A 23480-nucleotide genomic window follows, 5' to 3' on the forward strand; every position below is an offset into this window, starting at 1 on the left:
ACACTCACACACATACACACACACACCACACACTCCAAACTGGTGCTGAGTGGCGGGATGGTTATTGGGTAGCCTCCTCCAAGAACTTTCTCTCTGGCTAGCTAGCAGTTGTCATACAAGCCATTGTGACTGCCAATAAGAAGACTCTGAAGTACATTTCAAGCAGAATGAGCAGTCAAACAAAAGCCAGCAAAACAGTAGAGAACTTAAGGGAACTTTTCCCTAGAGTAGCTAGAGAGGAAAGTAAGGTCAGGATATTCTATTGACCCTTTGAAGCTCGTGAAAAACATCACTCCATGTTCACAATGGCTGAGAAGTCTCTGGTCTGCTTTTTCTTATCTGTAACTGACCATGCTGGGATAGGGATGGTGTCTAGGGCAGTTTCAGAAGTCTGGACTAGACTTGAAATGTTGCCCAGGAACATGGAGTCAGTAGATAAGTGCTCAATGTGATTCCTGGCAATAATACCTATTTTAAAAAAAATTCTAGATAGTTCCATTTTAGGACATCAGAAACCAGTTGTCTAGACTGACATGTCATAGTGTATGTCCTCCAACAATTCAAATTTTCCCACTTATTTTACATGTAAGAGAAAAAGCTATGTGAAGTTTAAATGACTCCTGGAGGCCAGTAACATGGCCAGTGTGCTGATTTCCTCAAATGTCATACTATTCTCTTTATTAGAGGGAAAAGGTGAAAAAGAAACATAGCTGGTTATAATTGTCAGTGGGCTTGGGGAAGTCTGATGGATTCTAACTCACTGAAATAGAATTTGACAGCAACAGAATGAGGTTGATATACTATTTTTAGAGAGATCAAAATCTCTTGGTTTTAATTCCAGGAAAATGAAGATATAAATAATTTTCGTTAGTTTCGGTAGTCACAAAGAAAGCTCTAGATCAGTGGCCCTCAACTTGTGGATTGTGACCTCTTGGGGGTGGAATGGCCCTTTCCCAGAGGTTGCCTAAGACAATCAGAGTAGAATTCTAAGCAGGTGTGGGCTACTATGCTTGGCTTCCAGGAAACATTTTTGGGGGAACCTTGCAGAAGTTTGCTTTGTAGAAGCTCAAGTTAGAAGTAGAAAGCCTAGTTATGAAGTCACTGAGAGCCAAGGATGGATTAAAAATAGAACATGTGCAGAGAATGTATAGATCTTGTCTTTGGTGCCACGGCATCTGGGGAAAAAAATACAGCATTCAAAATAAAATGCTTTTTCAAAAATTTAATTTTGCTAATTTTAAAGTTCCATTTCTTCCATGGAGAATGTGCCCCAAGAGGAAAGATGAACAGTGTACATTGGAAATGCTAAGACAGTCTCTTGCGATTCCCTCTGAGAATTTTTTTTTCTGAGACTAGGTTTCTCTGTGTGGCAAGTATATATATTCTTGCTCCTGTTTGTGGAATGGTTTGTGACAAGTACTATCTTTGGACCAGTTTCATACTCTATGAAATGAGTCACAGAACTAAGGTGAAGCCAAAGCTGAAAAAGAAGTCACCAGCTTCGCCTTCGCTTCCGTGTGCATGGTGGTTATCTAATGCAGGAGTAGGACCCCACCAATCACTTTGATTTCTGTTGATATAATCAGATCAGGGTAAGATGTCATGGTCAGAGAGCTGTTGCTGTACTCCCATAATTATCTTTCTTCTTTCTATTATGGAATCTCTTGCTCCATGTTGGAAGAAAGCACACTCGATATGCATGCAGGGCTGGAATGAGTGACTTATGCTTAAAGTAAGTTTTGAATACAATTGCCATCTAATTTTTGCAGTCTGCAGAATTCTTCCTTAAGTGGATAAATGTGTAGGGTGACTCTCCATTACGTTGATCAGCACCTAATGCTAACCTGACACTTAGAATTAAATTAAAGAAACCGAACTGGATACTTTGAGACTTGGGGGCTGATTATACTAGAGCTAAGAATGGGTTTAAACTCTTCCCTTATCCCATTTAAATCTAACTAGGTATAAACTCTCCATTACTGGGGAGTAGAGGTGCGTCTGCTGAGGTGGGGTTCCCTTGATGTTCTCGGACAAGGAAACCCAATCCTCCTTTCTGACACACATGGTTGCAATAGAAACAGCTCCTCAACTGCCAGTCTGGTTTTAATCTGTTGTTTCTTGCAAGAGAGGGTTTTCTGGGAATGTTAGGAAGAGAGCAAAATTACCAGAACTTACTATAAAATAAAGTGTTGATGAGAAATCAAATTTTAAACAAGAGTTCAAACTCCTAAGCATGAACACATGTAGACACACATGATATGTGCTACAAGCTTAAGAATACAAAAGTTTAATATTTCAAGGATGTCTGAGGATTGCTCTAGTAATTAATTTATTTCTCATTTTGAGAAAACACTTCATCTTACTCAGATGATCCCAGAAATAAAATGCTCTCATTAAACACAGTGTGTCACTTAAACAATTCAGGGAAATTTTCTGTATGATCAAGTTTAGCATTGTAACCTTTTTAAGTATTAACTATTTTATACAGAAACAATTTAAAGTGAATTATACAACTTTTAATGATTCATGGTAATTGTTAATAAAGATATTTGTTAAATATCTTTGTTAAAGCTCTTTTGTTAAATATTTGTTAACACAGTCCCTGTATACTGTACCTTTTAGAAGATGGTTTAGAAGGTGACAGTTTTTTGGTCATTTTTGCTCCAATACTAAAATGCTGTTATAAAAGCAAAGTACAAAACTAAAAAGAACTGGCTCTAGTTTTGGAAGCAGCATGTAGCTATTGCTTGATGGATTTTGTTTCTAGCTGGGTCAGTTGGAAACAGTAAAGTTTCATCCTTTGTAAAATTTTGTTAAAGATTTTGTAAAGTATCCATTCCTTCCCCATGAGATGCTTTTATGTTTCAATAAATAGAGAGCAAAAGCCCTTTGCTAGGGACACACAGACACACGGATAGATTTGAATGACTCCATTCAGACAGGCACAGATTCAAACGTATCCAACAGACAGATTACAAAAACAAGGAAACAGAAAACACTGAGAAATCTGGACTCAGTCTTGGTAAAAGATTTACTTTTTGTTAATGAGCCATCAATGCACTTTCAGTACCTTGAGGTTATTACTTGTAGATTGTACAAGTTTAAGTTTTCTGCACTATAGTGGTAACTTTGTAACTCAAGGTGTCACATGGCTGAGTTGTTGCCCAGACAAAGACTATATATGCAATATTTATTATACTATAAAATGTCATGAATCTTAACATTTCTCCAATCACTTAGGAAAGAATCTTGCACAGAGTCATTGTATGTTTTAAATCTAAATTTTATTTTACCAAGTTACATGACTTATGGTTTTTTAAAAAAAAAATAAGGATACTTTTACCAGTCAGAAGCAACAACTGAAAGTAAAAAGACACAAAGGATGGAACTTTACTGAATCCAACTGACCCAGCTAGCAACAAAATCCATCAAATCCATCAAGCAATAGCTACATGCTGCTTCCAGCATTTGTGGTGGGTTTGTTGTGAGGTTGCTTTCAGCCAATTTGTTGCTTTCAACAAATGACTACCATGTAACACACACAGACATATATGCTTTGCTCTCTAGGTCAGAGGTTTGAAAGGGTATTATCTTAAGATGTTAGCAAAGTACTTGCCTGGGAAATCCAAGGCAAATAAGGGTTGGTTATTACATTGTTCTCTTTTTTTATTTTTTGGAAGTATCATTTCCTCCTTCCCTTGTTCTCTTAAAGGCAGATTAAACAGGCTGGGTGCGCAGAAGCACAGCAATCTTTATTGACTTCAAGATGTATTATTAACTTAGCTGTGAGGTCCAGCAAAAGTATGTAAGGGATATTTTCATAATAATCTGAGAAATGTTTTTCTAATAATGAGTCACTACAGTAAATGATTTATTCAAACATTATGGTATTGAAGTAAAATACTGATAAACTATCTTTACTGGAAATGTGTCCTGGAGATATTCCCCCATTAAAATGTTACCAGTCATAGACAGGCACCTGGGCAGAAGACTTCAAAAAAAGCACTGGCACCACTGTCTCCATGCCAGGGTTTCTTATTCTGCAATCTGGATGGCTAAGAACATTAGAAACCTAATGTTAATTCCTAGGGTTATGATCTAATTAATTACATAGCTATGCAAGTAGTAACACTTTGCTTCCTATCTGAAGCCTAAACACATAAGGCATTTATAAAACCCCATGTTATAGTAGCCATTGTCTGTCTCTTCTCCTGACTGGCCTTGTCCTGGGCTTCAGCTACACCATGTGCTTTGGGTTTTCCATCAATAACTGGCCAATTTATTTCCATCACTTGACCACTTTCTAATTCTAAATTCTATCAAATTTATTCAGTTTTTTGGATTCTATTACCATGTTTTGTAGCTCAAGTGTTTCTTTGGCTCTATATTCAAATGTATAGTCAAAGTGCATTGCACCTGGAAATACATATGCCTCGAATTTTAACAACAAAATCATATTGCTATGTTCTGCTGAGGGAGGAAACATGGCTTCTTGAGCTTCTTCCATCTCATATCTGTAACTCCTTCCCTGCTCATTTCCAATTACTCAGGGACAATTGCACACTTCACAGATTCTACTGTATGATTTGAGTTTTATCTTACTTTAGATTTCAACTCCTCAGGAGTACAGGCATCTCAAATACAGCTTGCCTCCTATGATTCCTTGATAATTTCCAGTATAAGTTTCTGAGACTAATATAACCAATGCAATCTGCTCGTTATATTTTTACCGATTCTTAATCTGAGAGTTTTCAGTTCACTGAGAGAAGTCAACCATCTTTACGAAAAACATCTTCCACTAGGCATCATTGGTGTCATTAAGTTGTTACTGAATCACCGTGAAGCAGCAGCTCTAAGCATTGTTCACTCTGAACTTGGTATTTGCTTCTGTATGCATAATTCATTATCTGTACCCGTTAGGCCCCACACTTTCAGAAGGCAAGGTACACATATCCATCAGTGTTTCACTCAGGGCACTAAAGTTGCAGATCCAATGACCAACATGTAGGTCTCAAAAAGGCACTTATGTTCCTCTAAGAGAAGCAGGCTTCATTCCTTTTTTTTTTTCTTTTTTCTTTTTTTAAGATTTATTTATTTATTTTATGTGAGTACACAGTTGCTGTCTTCAGACACACCAGAAGAGGGCATCTGATCCCATTACAGATGGTTGTGAGCCACCATGTGGTTGCTGGGAATTGAACTCAGGACCTCTGGAATAGCAGTCAGTGCTCTTAACCTCTGAGCCATCTCTCCAGCCCAGCAGCCCTCATTCTTACGAGACACAGATAGAAAGCTGCATCTGGTAGCTTGATTAAAAAAGCAACCTACATGTCTTTTTCCTGTAAGAAATAAGTCAATGGAAGGAAAACAAAATAAACCCAGCTCAACCTCAAAACCGTGAGAGCTGACTTTTATTGGTCTTAGAGGTTTGTGCTCTTCGGGTTCAGTATCAACGAACAAGGAGAAAAGCCGTGTAGTTTTGTAGTAGAGAGCAGGTGGTGGGGCATGGCTTCACCAAAGTCATTGACTACTTTTCTTTGGAACTGCAGGGTGGGAGATCGGCACCTTCGGTATCCAAGGAGATCTGTGGGCAGCAGGATTCCAGGAGCCTTGAGTCTGTTTTTAGCCTTGGTTTAGGGTGGGTGACTTCCTTTACTTCCACGTCTAAACAGCAACAACTTATGCCCGAGGGAACAGAGTCTCCCACAAGGAAGCTGGCACAAAGCGGAAGAAGGTCGGGGAAACACTAAAGCCTAAAGCCACCTCATTCCAAGGCTCACCTGCGCTGCAAAATTAGGCAACCCAGAGGACAGGCGCATGCGCAGTAAGCACAACTGCGGCTCGCCCGCAGACGTCATTCCGGGCCGGCGGCTCCGCCCTTCTCAAGATGGCGCTGTTCTCCGTGCGGAAGGCGCGTGAGTGCTGGCGCTTCATCCGGGCACTTCACAAAGGACCCGCAGCTACATCGGCTCCCCAGGTAACCCGAGCCGGTCTTCTGCTTTAGGCCTCCGATCCTGCGAGCGCCTTCCCGCTCCCCTTCCCTTCCGCCATTTATTTCTCCCTTCCTGCTTCCTGTGAAGAGCCCTCCACACTTTTTCTCTCCGAGGTCCACTAGCCTAGGACTGACCCCAGCTCAGACTGCAGCGACTTTGCGCGCACACACACGTGACAGCAGGAGGTGCTGCTGCTGGAAAGCACACGCCGCCCGGCCACGTGGCCAGGGTTGCCTGGCAACGCAGGAAGCCATCTCCTGAAAGAGCGTGACGTTATCAGAAAGTTAATTGCTCTGCGATCGTTCTGTTACGGTTTTAGCCACCTTCACCTAACCACTAACCCGGGTGCAGCGGAGAAATCAGAAAAGTTTTCTTAGAATTGGGTTGTTTAGGTTAATGCAGTAGCTAGCGTGTGGAACACGAGCAGTGACCCTTAGGTGCCTGCATCTACCAGGCCCTGTAACCAACGTCAACAAGCTGCCAAGGTGCTTCATTCTGTTGCTTGCCTGGCAGCACCGCGGTTATCATGATTCTGCTGATGAGCATGATACATTATGCTCATCATCCGAAAAGACAAAAAAGGTGGCAGGGAATTTGCTTTCACTCACTCAGACAAGCACAAAACATCCCAGAATATGTCAGTTTGACATAGATGATCACGGAAGTAATGTCTGAGAGCAGGATAGAAATTTCAACTTCCGTGATGAAGTAATTTCTACACATTGCATGTTCATAGCCATTAATATACAGATATGACATGAGAGTGTCATGTTGTAACTAATGTATTATTGGAAAGCTTGCTGGCCTGGTCCTAAAAGTTCTTGGCTTTTTCTGACATCTGCTAGCTGTGTTACAGAACCAGTTGTAATCCTCTAGGCAGATGGAATAGAGGGAGAATTGGCATGTTAATATAGTTCCAAGACTGGGAAGCTTATGGGTTCATGACTATGAAGATAAAATGTAGCCAGCAAGAGTAGATGAAAACTAACATGTAATATTATATTTTGAATCATCCCATAAGTTATTCATTCTCTGAGCTTTTATTTTCCTCATTAATGTAAACCTCACAAGATTCTATAAGAATAAAAGACACAATACTGGAAACTCAGCAAACAACGATTCAAATATTACTTTACATTTTAAGGAACAATGTTAGTTAAGAATTGATTCCAGCTTTAATCATCAAATGTTTTTCTTGAGGTTTGGGAATTTCACTTTTTGGAATATGATAGGCATATTAATGTGTATGCAACCAAGAATATTTAGGACAGATTACTGTTTTTAAACCCTTGATTTAGCTTTAAATAAAAAGAATTAAATGTTAAAGTTAGTTTCTGCAGTGTCATAGTACCTATCAGTTAAAAATGATGGCATGAAAGATTAAGGCAAGCCCAGTCTGACAGCAGAGGCCTGTAATCCCAGCTATTCTGGTGGCAGAAGTGGAGGGGAGAGGATTCCAAGTTTAAAACCATTCTGAGTGATTAAGTGAAATTCTTTGCCTCAAAGTAAAAAGTAAAAGGATAGCTAAGTGGCAGGGTATTTGCCCAGTACACATGATGATGTAGGTGCCAGATTACTAATGAAGTTTTCCTGAAAGACTAATGGAAAAAATTAAACACTGTTCAGAATATGATTGCTGCAGTGTTTGTACATAAGTGTTTACTCATAGGAAGAAAGACTGGAAGGAAAACAACCATTTTTAATGGGCTTTGTTCATCCTAAATAGTGGATTAAAAGTAATTTAAGTGTGCTTTAAGCCTTTGTTTTGTGTGTTTCAGATTGTAGATATATCACTTTTATAACCAGGGAAATTTGAAAGCATAAATCTTCCTACAAACCCATAGTCACCAATGTTGTTTGGGCATTTTAAGTTTCTGAAAGAGATACCTGTCCTCTATGGCCATTATTAAAGTGGCCTTGGAAAGGGACTCCTAAAAATTTATGGCCACTCTTCCTGTGTGTGTCTTCTTTTTCTATTGAAAAGCGTCCTTTGAAGTCAAAGGGATTTTGTGAGCAGATGCAGAAATATGTGAAGAAAGAATTGGATTCTCAAACCAGATGCACTAGACATTTTTATGACATCTCATAACCTTTGTAGAAAACAAAACATTATTTTGTAAAAGCATATTATAATAGAACGAAATGCATATTTATCATATAGGTGGTTTTATGAAACCAAGGAGTGGTGAGCTTACTTGGTTATTGCTTTAGGCTATGCACTTGCCCTCTGAGGTGGGAGCAGACACAGATGAGCCACGGTGTGTTTTTGTTGGAAACTGACTGAATGTATTGTGAACCTTAAGTTGCTATAATCCTTTGGGAAATTTTTTTAACAGTGTCTTGGATAAGAAGTGTGGCATTGGTGAGAAGTGAGACAGATTTACTCTTCAAGGCTACACGTAAACTCAAACTCAGAGTAGGAAGAAAGGGCCTAGAGGTGTGGCGAGTGCTTGCCTGGCATGGGAGAGACCCTGGGTTTAGTCTTGAGTATGTTAAAGAGGGGTATAGGGGAAGAAGATGGGAAGAAGAACACATCCTACCATATTCATTGTGAATGGCTACAATTTGTGCGGCCATGGTTTATTTTGTCAGGTGTTGCTCGACAGAAGACTGTTGAAATCTGATGAGAGGAGTGTAATCACCAAGTCAGAGAAAGGAAAATCTGATGTGATGTTTAAAGACTGATGGTTTTAGGTACATTTAAGCCTGTCATCATTGACTAAACACAGCATCTGTCCTCCTTTAAGCACTCATTCATGGCTATATTTGGAAGACAATGAAATATTCTTAGTTAGAAGATTTCCCAAGACTATTTATAATCATTCAGCTCACACATAGAAAGTCCTCACTTTATTTTTAGCCCTCTGCAACCTAGATTTGGCCAACACTGCCCTATTCTTTCTCCTGCTGATGGTCAAAATGTAGCCATTAGATCCGTGGTTCTCAACCTGTGGGTTATGACCCCTGTGGGAATCAAACAGTCTTTTCACAGGGGTTGCCCAAGACCATCTTCATATCAGAAATTTGAATTTCAATTTATAATAGTAGCAAAATCACACTTATGAAATAGCAATGAAAATAATTTTTTGCTCAAGGGTCACCACAACCTGAGGAAGTGTATTAAGGGGCCACAGCATCGGGAAGGCTGAGAACCACTGCGTTCGATGGAGGAAATGTACTTCAAAAGGAAGAAAGAGCAGTGTCTTAAAGTTCTGGTTGCATGATAAAACTTTTAAAATAACGTAAGACTTCCAGAGTTGCAGGTTTTGTTCAAGAAATCCCTGTCTGGCCTGCACTATGCTTTGTCCTACATGCTCACAATTATTACAGCTTAAACTTAACATCTGTGCAGTACTGTTGCCTTAGATATAAGCCAAATTCTAATTCTGCCAGTTTTTCCAGCAGTCATATCATTTACTCCTGAATTGAATGCAGGTTCCCATGATTCATTGCTGTGTGTTCTCCATCATAGATTACTCTATTGAAATGGTTTCCACTATTGAAAGTATTACCTTTGCCACTGTTTAAGGGTATGGGCCAGATATTCAGATATTTTTTGGGATGGCTCAAGGTGAACTCTCCTAGGGATTTCTCAGGATGAAACCAGAGTTATGGATTTCAGCAAGAATACATGGAAGAGTGAGGGCAGGTGTTAGCGAACTAGAAAATAAGATTTGTTTAAGTGCTTTCCCAGTTAATTAGTGGTGGAATTGGCATAGTAAAGTTGATGGTGGGTGTTTCACTCTGCAGTTTATGATTAGTGCTGTAAAAGTTTCTGTGATTATAATGCCTGTGAAATTGGGGTGTTCCTGTTGGCTTTTTACTCAGTTCTTTTTCCAGTTCTCTGTGTGGTCGGTCCACCTGCTCCATCCTCACAGGAAACCTTAGGGGCTGCCACAGCCAGCTCAGACTCTTGTTAGCTGACAGCTGTGCCCTGACTGTTTCAACTCTGCTCCCTTAAGTATTGCGCAGGGAGTGGGTGGGGCTCTGCGGATCCACCCCACAGCTTTTTTCCGTCTTAAGAAGTAAACAGATTTGTTGAAAATGCCCTTTAGGTTACTCACTTATGGAGACTGAGTTAGTATAAATGCAAATATCTCAGGTCTTTGAAAAATATCTCCGGAACAGGTAATAAAAACCACCAAAGGTTTCTGCTGGAAACAGAGAAAGAACCGTGGATAATTCTTAGGGCAGCCACCGTCAGGAAGGGCTGGTAAGAGAGCTGCCACCCTCTAGATCCCCTCTTGGTTTGTCATTTTCATATCTGCACGTGCAAGAACTGTCTACAGGGAGGAGCTGGTATGTGTTTGTGTGTGTGTGTGTGTGTGTGTGTGTGTGTGTGTGTGTATGTTTATAGACTGATAGTTATACATTTGTATTGATATATACATATGTGTATATAGAAATATGTTAACATATATGTGCCTATATATATTTATATTGCCATATATGTCTGTAGTTATATCTTTTAGAAGAGGAAATGGTATTTAGTCAGCCATGACAAGCCTTATCTTACTCTTTCTAAATATTCCATAACTGTTATTCTATCTATTTTATGAAAGAAGACACTAAATCTAGGAAGACTCGAGTTTCCCAAGTCACAGAACCAGCAGAGAAACGGTACCAGGATGCCAGTCCAGAGCTGCTTCTGCTTTTCTCACTTGCTCAGAAGTTACCTCTTATCAGTGACGCAGTTTGGGGAGTAGAGGGCCATCCGTAGCCCTTCTTGCCTGATCTTTCTTCCCCTTCTCCCCAGCCACACACACAATCCAGGCCCCTGAAATACAATATTGAATTTAAGATAAAGTTTGAAAACTGCTAACACTTCCTTTAATATAAAGGGGAGTTTGTTGACCGGCATCATATTTGATACATAGATTGTATTATTGTTGTTGTTGTTGTAGGAAGATGTTCTGAAATGGAGCGGTTTGAGTGCTTTTTAAGAAGAATAGATTATGTTCTGTTTACCTCGCTCCCTGAGTAGAGGGCAGTCATCAAGTACTGTTTTCCTTCCCCGGCTCTTCCCCCATCACTTCTGTTCTCTCTTTCTCATCTCCTTATTTCCTCAGAGCTTACTCTCCACGGTATGCTGGTCACTGTGCAAAAGGCAATGCCACAGCTTCCCCTTGGGTCTCTGCCCAGCCTGACCTCCAGCTGTCTCATAAAGACCGCTTTTCCTGGTTGTGCTGTGATGTCGGTGTGCCCTAGTGTATGGGAGATTCTCTCATAAACACTGCAGAGCAAGCCCGAGTCTTCCTCCTAGATACTTCTCCGGAACAATTTACTCATTTGGGATTGAAGCTGCTCTGCCCCAGTATAACACACTAGGTGCAGAGATGATACACTGACTCCAGCTTGAGTTACTCTAACTAGTCTGGGCTTTTGCAGATTTCTCTCTGTCATTTCTTAGGAAGACTTGGCTTTTACTGCCGCCTTTTAGGAGTGTAGCAGGTTTTCCTAAGTTCCCTGTTTACCAACAGAGCGAGGCCATGCCTAGGTCATTGCACTGCCCCATCCCTGGAGCTCTGTTAGTCCTCTAAGCATTTACTGAAATTTATCTATAGTTCTCTTTTCTCTTGACACAGCCATTGTTTTTTTCTGTTTTTTTTTTTTTCTTTTCTCTTGAACTGCCCCTCTATTACCAGTTGAGTTGACTTCTGGTTGGCTAGCAGACTGCCTTTTGACTGCTCTGTTGCCTCCTGAGATTAGCGTCAAGTCAAGTCAATGTGATGTTTAACCATGAAGATTCTCACTGATTCAGCTTCCATCCCTGTGCCAGGCCAGCGCCCAGCACTCGGGGTGTGCATTGCTTCACTTTCCTGTCTGCTGGAAATGTGCATCCTCACTGACTCATTGGTGAGTCAGCTGCTGTGAGAGTGCAGCCCTGAACGTCTCACTTCTTGGGATGTTAGTTGTAGATCTTTAACAACTCTCACTTTGGATACATTTTCAAGTGGGATCTATTCTCTTCAATAATATCTAACACGGCACTCTGAACTGTCCAAAATATTTCACATATTCCTGTTTAATCCTGTACACAAAATACAGAATTTCATTGTTTGGCTGTCCAAAATTTATGCTCACTGAAAACCTTCCATTATGCCTTCTCCACCTGTCCCCCTTCTTTTAAACCAACTCAGCAATAATGATCAACCTAAGTAAATATCAGAATTCTTTCAAATTTTAATTTGGTGAGCATGTTCCTATTTCTATCAAATCTGTTCATTACTTAATTCATTTTGGAGCCCTGGTCTGTTAGGGCTAGTGATTTCAGTTATTGCTAAGGCTAATGATAATGGGGGTGGGGATAGTGCTAGCAAACATTCACCGAATGCTTACCTTGTTCCCAAGGGCAGGTTTTAAAGGCACCAGATATGTATTAGCTCATGAGGTCCTCTCAACTCAACTAGGTCCACAAATAAGAATTCTGGGAAGGTTTAATAAGTCACTCAAGATCATGGAGTTCACAAGTGTCAGAGCCAACATGTGAGCCCAGTTATCCTGATTCCAAACCCTATACATGAACTATAAAATGGCAGAAATATCTACAAGAAACTGTATGTGTTAATTTGCTGATAACTGCTTTGAAAACTTCTAAGTGTTCCATGGATGCTACTTTACTTGTCACTACAACATGAAGGGTAGACACTCTGAGTCAACCTTTGCTGAATCAGCCTTTGCTGTTGCCGCTCTCGCGGTCTTGTTTGGCTGCATGAATTATGGAAATGGAACAGGCTGTCTTGTAAATTATTCTGAGTGTCTCCATTGGCCACTGCTACTAAGATTGCCTTAGATAAAATAAGGCTTTTAAACATGAGTCCCAAGGTGCATGTAGGAAGTTATATTGATATACTGCCTGTAGCTGAAAGGTCAGCTGGACAGAGCCCCGCAGGCAGAACAGAGATAGAGTGCTGAATCTGAGGCTGACTCCGGGATCTTTGTCTGGCTTGTAGTTGTGATTTATAGTGGGAATACTTTCTTCAAGGAGGAGGAGTGGGTGGGGGCAAGGTATGGCAGCCGAAAGTAGTGCTGTTGGCCTTCTCTGCAGAGGATAAGGAGTCTCAGTGTTAGTGGGGCTCTTAAAGAGTTCTGTAATTCACTAATTGTAGAGTATTGATTTGAGTGATTACCCATCAGTACATTCGCTGGCATGAAGATGAGGCTTTACAATTAGCCTCAGTTGGTTGGAGTTGACTGTGTACAATGAATGATGGGCTCTTTGTTAACTCTTCCTTATATCCTCTATGAGTAGAAACTGCAGACATATTCTGTTCAAATTCATTCATCCTCAGGAGTCCTTTTGGGAAGCAAAAGGATGCAATGGAGAAGGGAAATGGAGATGTTTGCTTAAATCCTTAGTTTGGTCTTAACAGGTAGTTCCAAAAAATACTGCAAGATAGAAAAGGCCCCTTGGGTTAGGGACAAGTGTACAGTAAAGGGGGTGAGGTTACAGGGAAGTAGTAAGGTCTAGACTATCATGGAACTGTATTCTCCTGCATAAAGTGTTTTTGGTTTAAAAAGAAAAAAAACAACTTTGGCTTCCAATATCTGCCAATTGTCTAGCCACCACATGCCACTAACTGGAGCATGCAAGGTCTGTAACTCCATGAAGAAAGTTTATAAAAGATAAACATTCACATGAATGTTACTCTTGACATTGGAAAGTTAAATGAACACATCCATCCTCCCTCGTGTTCTCCCAGGCTGTTCATTACAAGAAAGGGTGATCATGCAGAATTGAGTGACCTTGACGCCCACAGTCATGTCTGTGTGATGCCACATAATTTACCTGAACTCATCACACTTGGCTTTCTCATTTGCAAACATAATAATAAAGTTTACATTGTTAGGACTATTCTGTGGATTTGAGAATCTACCGCAGAGATAAAGTCCCTTGGCTGATGTTAGTACACAGGAGGCCTTCCTCCTTTCCTGAGGACTGTTCCTACTTTTATCAACCTTAATAGTAGTTTCCCATCTCCACACAGTCCTTCCTTCCCCTGGTTAATTTCCCAGAAGCAGAAACGGACTGTCATATCTCATAAAGTCTGTACTCATGACATCTGAAATTTTCTACAGGCCATTGCTATTACAATTGATTCTTGACCCATAGTTGTTTAAAATTCCCATTTGCTTAGAGCCACCCTTTCTACTTAATAGTATATCGTTGTTTTTTTTTTTTAAACGGTCTTTCTTCCATCTATGTCTGTCTGTATTCTGCCATTCTTTTTCATTTCATTTTACTTGATTTATGACAGGTCTTACTTTATAGCTTTTGCTAGGCTCAAACTTGCAATCCTCCTGCCTCTGTTACCCTGGGATTACAGGTATGCCGCGTGGTGCTTAGCTGTTTCACTACTTTCCAAAACTATACACAGCTTTTGAATGTCAGTCATAGAGTGGCTTAAACAAAACAGCAGCAATAAATGTACGAAAATATTCTAGAAAATTCTGTTCTGAAGCTGGAGACAATCACTTCCAGTTTCAAATTATAGCTTCCATTATGAAACTGGATGAGCCTTCATCCCTGTCTATAGAAATGAACACATGCCTCTTTATAGTCTGCCTTTGGTTAAAAACATTTGCTTGAGACAGATGGAAGAGCATGTCTTTGTTCTGTAGGCTGTTTTTGCACACTCCAGCAGGAAGCAGTTTGGTATACATTGTTTCACAGGTGATCTATAGGCTTCTCTTAACAGGTAGAGCTCCCAGGGCATTATATTCCTGGAAAATGAGGATGAGCCCTTCCTGTTGAATTGTAGCTGTGATAAGTATGTGTATGATAAATGAGTCATTACTTAAATCCTTGGTGTTGTGATTCTTATGATAGAAAACCCCAATGATTACTTATTGAATGAAGTCAGTGAAAACATAATGCAATGACACACGAGAAAATTCATAGTATTGATATCAAGCATATTGAATAGGAACCATACATCTTAATGTACTTTGTGCTTAATTGATTACATATGATGCAGGTAGTGAGCAGAGTTGTTATTTCCCAGTGTATCTAGGCATTTATGTTATTGGAAGTTACTGGCAATTGTGCTTCAGTGTTTATACAAGTAGATTGTAGTTTTCTAACCCCTTTCTGTGGCTGAAGTCAACTTTGCCAGCTCTAGTCTTATTGTTCATGGTACCGCTAATTACACTGGGGGTTTTATTATAACAGAGTTTGCTACTTCTGTATACTGGGAAGTGTAAATATTCACAATTAAGATGAAGAGCTTTTATTTTGAAAACAGTTTTGCTTCAAGGAGCCATCTAGTTCAGGAGATATGCTGTATTATCTGTGCAGTAGTTACTGTTATAATTCTGTTGTTATGAATAAGGATTTGCTTTTTATCTTTCAGGAAGGAGATGAGAACTCATGTATCTAATCATGGGTTGTTTTTTTCTCATTCAGTTACCAATTTGAAGTCTCTTTAAGGCAGTGTTTTGAACCATACCTAGCACTTTTTGCCTTGTTGTTGTTGGTGTGCTCTGCATAGAAAGCACCCCTACCTCTCACTACAGATACATGATAGACAGGGGACAGCCAGGCTGAAAGCTTTTAATGTAATGGGCCCTTGCTTTTACTTGTACCATGTTAAGAGTGGATTAGCATAGTGCAAGAGTTTATATAGTCAAGTACTACAAATAATTTATGTGTTCTCTTAAAGTGGTTCATGGCACATTGACATCTGCTCAGAGAAGCTTTATTGTTATACTCTAATACTAATTTGTCATGTGTATGTTTAGTAAACCTTAAATCAACCCATGTAATCACAGTGTAATCGTGGAATATCATGTTTCTTATAGAGAGGAGGACTGGTTGTAACATCTCCTGTGCCTTAGACTATTTAGACTGCTTCAGTAGTACCATAGATTGGATAGTGTAAACAACAACCGTATCATTTTCATACTTTTGGAGGCTGAGAACCCAAGGTGCTAGTGGGTTCTCTTTCCGGTGAGGGGTTCCTTCACAGGTCATAGGGAGCTGCCATCTCACTAGAGGAGAGCATGAGGCCTCCCCAGGATCTCTCAGGACAGCAGTCTGCGAGAACTACCTCTCCTGACCTACTCACCTCCCCTGCCATCAGGGAACTAAGATTCAACATAAAGTTTTGGGGTTCACAGGCATTGTCTATTTTAAGTGATTTCAGTGGCCAAACATCTTATAAAATCAAGACTTTTTCACAAATCCTTGAAATGTGTTGGATGTTCCAATGTTTCAGTGTTGACATGACATCTACCAGCTGTTTTTCACATTAAAAAATGGAGTAGAAATTCTTTAGCTGACCATGTGTCCTTAATTTTGATTGGGAATATATTAACATATTTACGACTTAAATAGAGACACAGTTTGTTCTCTGATTTTTTTTTCTAACTAGTGGGCCTTTTGATCAGGTTTCAGTGATATTTTTCATTTTGAAAGTTGCATGTTCACTTTAGATCATATGGATACAGGCTACAGGAATAACCACTTTCATTTGGTTCATTGCTAGATAGAAGGGGGACACAGGAAGTGGGTGGCTCTTCAGAAATTAAGTTACAAGGCTATGATCACTAGTGAAGTTACTGTCATTTGAATAGCACTTAAAGTTTGGTCTTCTACAGGAAGATGATTAAGAACATCATAAGGGGATAGAGACATAACTTAGCAGATGATGTACATGCAGTAGGAACTAAGTCAAATCCCAAGCTCCCATGTAAAAAAGTAGATGTGATTGTGTATCTTTAAGTCCACTACTGGAAGGCAGACAGGAAGATCCCAGGGGCTTACTGGCCACCCAGTCTAGCCAATCAGTGAGATTCTTTCTTAGAACGTAAGGCACAGAGTGATGGAGAAAGACACCCAATGCTAGCTTCTGACCTCCACACACAGGTTCAGGTGTTCACATTCACATATATGCACCTGTGCACACACATGCATATATCACACACAGGAAAGAAGGAAGGAAAGTGTTGTGGGTTATCCTGGTGCTGTTTGTATTTTGATGTTAATTCTGCTTCTTCAAGAGGGACTGCCCTGATGAGGAGTGGATCATGTATTCAGGTGATTTCATGTAAACTTGTTCCCCATTTTAACTGGTCACATAAAGGCTAGAGCCTGTGATTGGGCAGTGGAAGGGAAAGGTGGGGCTGGAGGTTTTAGAGAGTGGGGAAGAAAGGGAAAGAGAAGAGTAAAGATGGAGGAAGAGGAGGTGGAAAAAAGATGGAGGAGACCCATATGGCCTGGAGAAGCTGGGCAATAGAGTGATGGAATGTAAAGGCACAGATTTAGTGGTAAATCTGTCCAGTCTGGGTGTGCAGCTTATAAATCTTGTAACTGAGTTGTGTAGTTTTTGCACTGGCATATTGGGGTTGGAGATTTACTGCAACAGGGAGGGAAGGAGAGAGGGAGAGAAAAAAGAGGGGGGAGCATAGGCATATGTAGTAAAAAACAAGCATTTTTAAAACTCGGAGTTTGAGATAAAGTTGAAGAATGTAAAAAGAAACTAGGTAGGAGAAGAATCATTACAAGGTCAATATAGGGGCTCCAGGGGGTTTAGAACTTCAAGAATCAACTTAAGGGAGAGGTATTACTACAGTAAAATATTATTACTATATTATTAAATTATTATTAAATGCCATCTATAATTGATTTATACTCAAGGATGATAGCATTAATAACTGTGGAATGGTTTTTGAGGCTAAAAGTTCATATCAGTGAGACAAGAGATGAGAAAGTGAGGATTACCCTCTCAACACAAATGGTCTCAGAGGGTAATGGGAGCTGTAAACGTCGACACCCTCAGTCAACTTTTGGAGTAGTCTTAAGGATCGAGGAAACCTGATCATGATTATAAAAGCAAGTATGAAGATGTAGAGGTTGGAGATAAAGAATGAATAAACAGCCAGGCAGTGGTGGTGTATGCCTTTAATCCCTGCACTTGGGAGGCAGAGGCAGGCGGATTTCTGAGTTTGAGGCCAGCCTGGTCTACAGAGTGAGTTCCAGGACACCAGGGATACACAGAGAAACCCTGTCTCGAAAAACCAAAAAAAAAAAAAAAAAAAAAAAAAAAAAACAGACAAGAATGAATAAACAGCATCCATCGTAACTGTGAAGAGCCAGAGAGGAGAGTACGCCATCTCTGGGAGAAGGGTGGAGATATGTGTTGTGGGTCTAGTGGAAAGGGTGTGAGCAATGAAGGATCTTCCAACCTGTTGGACATTAGCTCTTACAAGGGTGTTGATTTGGAAATTATGTAGGTTAACGAGTTAAAGTATGGGCTGTGAAGTCACATGCTGTCTTAATCCAAGTTCTTCCATTTGATAATTAGATAATGGAAGTTGGGGCCGAGGGGCAGGTACTAGAATCTGTAGCTCACTGTTGTCTTCCTCTGCAAGATGAGCAAGGTCAGAGTTAACTGCAAGAACTCTATGGCCAGGCTGCCAATGTTCGGACCTAGTCTGCTTCACCACCTCTACGGACAGGCTGCCAATGTTCGGACTAGTCTGCTTCAGCACTTTTCATATAATCTGTAAAGTGAAGACAATAACATCTGCTTCTACCTGTGATGTTTGCTGTGAGGATCACCTAAGTTAGTGTTTATGGAGTCTAGAACAGCACCAGGTACATTGTATAGCATAAGTTTTTAAAAATACTTGGTAAGCAATGTTGAGAAGCGCTGAAATTAAAACTAGAAACTGGTTTTATATATAGATTCTACAGTTTTGATATTTATATTGTTGTCAAAACTACTTAGCATTTAAGTATCTAATGAACTTATTAGCCTTAATCCAAATTGGAATCTCGCTTGGCTGTTGGGACCTGGTAGCAAGGAGAGCTGAAGACTGCTCATGGGTGCACCACCCAAGTGGAAGGATATTGACATTTATGATGTTAAAATGATGGAATGAGGGTAAGACCTCCAGAACAGCATGGACTAAACAGACAAATCAGACAAATGCATTGAAAGCTAGTGTGCTGGATGGCTCAAATGCCTGGTACTCGAACTCTGTTGGATAGCAGAGTTTAACAAGAACCAGATTCCCAAACCTGTGGTAAATTTAAGAGCATATCCAAGAAGTGGGAATAGCAATGGAGACTGTGTAAGTGAAAATACCAATGCTTTATGAAGCCTGGCATGGCTTTATGTTGTGCTGTCTTTTTAAGTTGGGGACTATGAGAGGAGTAGCCTGTGGCTGGAGAGGTGGGTGAGGGCTAAGCACTTGCTATTCTTAGGGAAGATCAAGGTTCAGTTCTCAGCACCCACATGGTAGCTCCCAAACATCTGTAACTAACTCCAGGGGAACCAATGTCCTCTTCTGAGCTCCACAAGCACCATGAGGTTGGGTGTGTGATCACCGTATGTTTAGGAAGCATATGGCAGGAGCAGGATGAAGTATGGAGAAGAGAGGAGAAAAGAAGCCTGATGACCTGAGTTTGACAGGATGCACATAATGGAAGGAGAGAACCAAGTCCCAAGAGTTGTTCTGACCTTCACATACAGTATGTGAACAATGAGATATCTAATACTTCAGTTAGTAAATCCTCTGGGCTCAGGAGCACAGACCTTTGTACCTTCTACAAGGTAGCACAGATGTCTAAGGATGCTAGCAGATTCTGAAATTCAGCCTTTACAAAGAGAACCTGTAACATAAGATGATGCTGCCTGAACATTTATAACCTGTGTACATATGCACACACACACATGAATACACACACATACACACACAGACACACACACACGAATACTCATACACATACATACACACATACAACACACACACATACACGAATACTCACACACATTTGGTTTTAGTTTTGATGGCAATAGAAATGAAAATATTTTCCTGACAGGAATGAAAATCTTTTCAGAATATTAGCAGTACCATCCATCAGAGCTTCGCAGAAAGCATCATGAGAATGTGTGATTAGAATCGATCGAATATTTGGCTGTCTTTTTCAACCAAAAGATGGATTTGAACCAGATTACCACTTCTATGACTTAGTTTTGAAGAAAGAGGGGTGTGGGGGGAAGGCAATTATTTGTCTCTTTGTTCAAAGGCCTTTTTGTATCGTTGATCCCTGAAAAGCTAGTGGAGGAGCCAGCCTTTCACATCCATTAAGGTCAGCCCTGAAACTGTTGAATTTGATCTCTTCCATTTACCATCTGGATACAGTAGAGAAAAAACTATTCTGCAGTGGGTTGCTGGACACCATCCAGAAAATAATATGTCAGGGCATCAAAGGCTTGAGGCTCTTGGTCCATTCTGCCTAATGATCACAGGCAGGGTCTGTGCTCAAGTTTTGTAGCATGTTTCATTTTTGCAGTGACAATTTATATCCCAGTAAAATAGATCACAAGGATTACTGCCAGCTTGTCAAAGGTAGGATTCCTCTATCATAGACGTCCTCCCAAAGGATTGTATTTTAATTGGGCAAAGCTTGATTTCCAAAGCTCATTTCTCTCTATTCCAATCTGCCTTCTTTCTCATGGACAGCACTTACTTACTGCAGGAAGGATTCTAATTCATAGACTGTCTTATTTCATACCCAAGTTCCCAATCTAAAATCTTAAAATTGTCCTTATTTAAATTGGTTAGTATTCATTGTTGCCTTTATAAGGGAACCTGGTGTCAGTTGCTGGCAGTTGTCCAGGAATCTGACAACCACATCTCCTTACTCAAACCAACTGGAGCCAATTGTGGCTGGGTTTTTATTATGAATTGATTGATGATTGATTGATTGATTGATTGATTGAATGTGGATAAGAAGCAATGACAGCAGCATGTCTTGTGTCTTCCCTGAGGTGAGGAAGAGACTTGCAAAATAGGACGTGTGATATCAGAGAGCAAATGGATGCATTTTAAGATAACAGGAGGCCACCTAATATTAGACTCTGATGCAACAGCTTTGCTTTGGATCTCTGCAGGCTGTACCCAGCCACACATTTTTGCTGTAGTAGGGATAAAAAACAAAACAAAACAAAACAAAACAAAACAAAAACAGCCATAGAGGATTGCCTTTGTGTCCCTTATGGTGAGAAAAGATCACAGGAAAACCTTGAAACCCTGTGGCAAGGGGAAGGGCGATCCTCAGCCTGCATCTCAAACCAAATGGCAGGTTGCAGATTTCCTGCTCAGACCAAGGAAGCTGGAGTCACTGTGTGAATTCTGGCTGTCATAAGAAGGCATGTGCAGTGCTTCTGTCCATGTTCTCCAGGAGGCCCATGGCCTCTATCTATCACCTCACCATGGAGGACTTTCCTCTCAGAATCTTCTGTGCTTCTCTGCCTTTTGATTTTTCTATGCTAGGAACAAGAAACAGTTCTCCAGGATTAAGTCTACCAAGTAAAATCTCTTCTAACTATGGTCAAGCTGGACTCTTAAGATTCTTAGAGCTGTGTGTGTGTGCGTGTAGTGTTCACGTGCATGTGGGGAGGTATGTGGGGGTGTGTATGCCCTGCACTGACTAGGACTTTGGTTGTCTACCTCTGTTCTTCTCCATCTTTGTATTTTTTTCAGTTTCTTTTTTGAAATTAAAATAATATCATGTCCCTTTTTCCTTTCCTCCTTCTAACCCTTCCCTTGTTACCCCACCCACCCACTCCCCCATAGTCTCCAAAAATGAGTAGCATGAAGATGACAGCATGGTGCAGCTGGATGCTCAGGGTATATTTACTGTTGTCATTGTGCTTATCTGATGTGCTTTTATATAAACGAGTGGTTGGAGTCCGGATCTGGAATGCCTTCAAAGGCCCATGGAAAAAGCCTTGACCCCTGTCCTGAGATACTGTTGGAGGTAGAAGAAATTTTAAGGAGGGCCTAGTTGGAAGACACTCCCTCAGTGGATGGGGACTTCCATCCCTGGCTCTTATTCTTCTAGCTGTGTGAGGTGAGCAGGCCTCCTTAACCAGGCTCTCCCACTGCAATGTACTGTGCCAATATAGAAGCGGGGGCTAAGTGATTACAGACTAAAAATCTATGAAACTCTGAATCGGTACAAACCTTTTATTTTATTAAGCAAGTTGTCTTATGATAGAATTCAGAAAATTCTGTATTGGATTTGAGTTATTTTTATCTCAGCCAAACATTAAGCATCATTAGCCTTTTATCGATTGTTATAAATGAAACTATCCTGAATTTTACTGAAAATTTTTCAAGAATTATCAAACAGGAAGTACTAGAGCAAGGGACAGTCTTGAAAATTCAATTATTATCTCTGTAGCTTTGGAGGAGTAGAATCGTAGTTAGCAGGAACTAGTGGGTTTAGTCCTCTCAAAATCCAGGACTACAAAGATTTAATCTTTTTCTTTGCTTCCCCCCTTCTCCCTCTTGCTCTGATCCAGCTCCTTCCAGTCCCCACTCGCACTAGCCCATAGGTTTTTGTTTGTTTGTTTTTTTTTCACATTACAGATGGTTATGAGCCACCATGAGGCCACTGGGATTTGAACTCATGACCTCTGGGAGAGCAGTCAGCACTTTCAACCACTGAGCCATCTCACCAGCCCAGATTTAATCTTTTTCTCCATTGTCATCTTGCTTGTATGTAGGGGCATGTGTTTGCTTTTTGAGGAAGGAGCTTCATTGTGTGTTTATGCAGTTAACTGGTGTTCTCATAACACCACTGCCAAGTCCAGCCTGGCAATGATAGGGGTGGTGTGACATGGTTCCGACCCCTGGGACAGAGCCAGCAGGGGCCTCCGAGAGTGTTGAGTATTGATGGTTGCTATGGGTGTAAAGCTTGTTTGTATAATTGTGTATATATTTTCACATTCTTCCTTTGAGCAAAGTTCTCTTTGCCAAAGTTAATGAATCCATGATAATCAGAGACTGCACAAGTCTAGAGGTGAGAGTGTGTCTGATGTCTTAGCAAAATGGTAGAATGCTGTGACCTTCAGGACAGCCATTAAGGCTGTGGGAAAGAATGCTGAAAACATGAGTTCAAAAATAATATAATTTCTCAACCCTGAAAACTACAAGGTTGTAATATGAATTGTATGAGAGGCTTTGGGGACCTAGAAAAAAAACTACACTATGAGACATCTTGTCAGAAATCTTTCTGACAAAGGCAATCAGATTCCTGAGTCCAAGGTCAGCCTGGGACAAAGGGAGTTAAGGTCCAGACCCAGGCTTGGTAGGAATGGTAATTTTAGGGCGGGTACCATCCAGCTAGCTATTGTCTGTGCTTAACAAAGGCAGGCAGATCTCTGAATTCTTTTGCAATGTTTTTTTAAAAAAATGTGTTTGCTGTCTCTTTCTAAGAAGGGGCTGGGGTCTTGGGTTGCTGATTCTCAGGATAATCAAAGGGGAACCTGGGGTAAGGACTGAATTGATACATAAATAAAAGACTGGGCTTTTGATCTGCAAGAGATGAGCTATCCAGAGAGTTTTTAGAATAGCAAGAGAAAGCAGAACATAGGCCTCCAGCTTGTAACCCATGATTTGACTTGAGTTGTTTTGCTGTTCTCAAACACCTTCATCAGAACTCCTCTCTAAGCATCCTTGAGAACCTCC

The 23480-nt window shown here is 40.5% G+C and overlaps 1 protein-coding gene across 2 annotated transcripts in view; it reads left to right on the top strand.

Moving 5' to 3' along the window:
* Positions 1–5848: 5848 nt before the first annotated feature.
* Positions 5849–23480, top strand: part of Wars2 (tryptophanyl tRNA synthetase 2, mitochondrial) — a 76484-nt gene continuing 58852 nt past the window's right edge. For both annotated transcript variants that reach the window (XM_031374963.1, XM_031374964.1), the window contains exon 1: positions 5849–5977. In XM_031374963.1, the coding sequence (XP_031230823.1) occupies positions 5888–5977 (90 nt within the window). In that variant the 5' untranslated portion in view covers positions 5849–5887. The remainder of the gene's footprint in view (positions 5978–23480) is intronic.

This window comes from Mastomys coucha, unplaced genomic scaffold (genome assembly GCF_008632895.1).
Source record: "Mastomys coucha isolate ucsf_1 unplaced genomic scaffold, UCSF_Mcou_1 pScaffold16, whole genome shotgun sequence".
Lineage (NCBI taxonomy): Eukaryota > Metazoa > Chordata > Mammalia > Rodentia > Muridae > Mastomys > Mastomys coucha.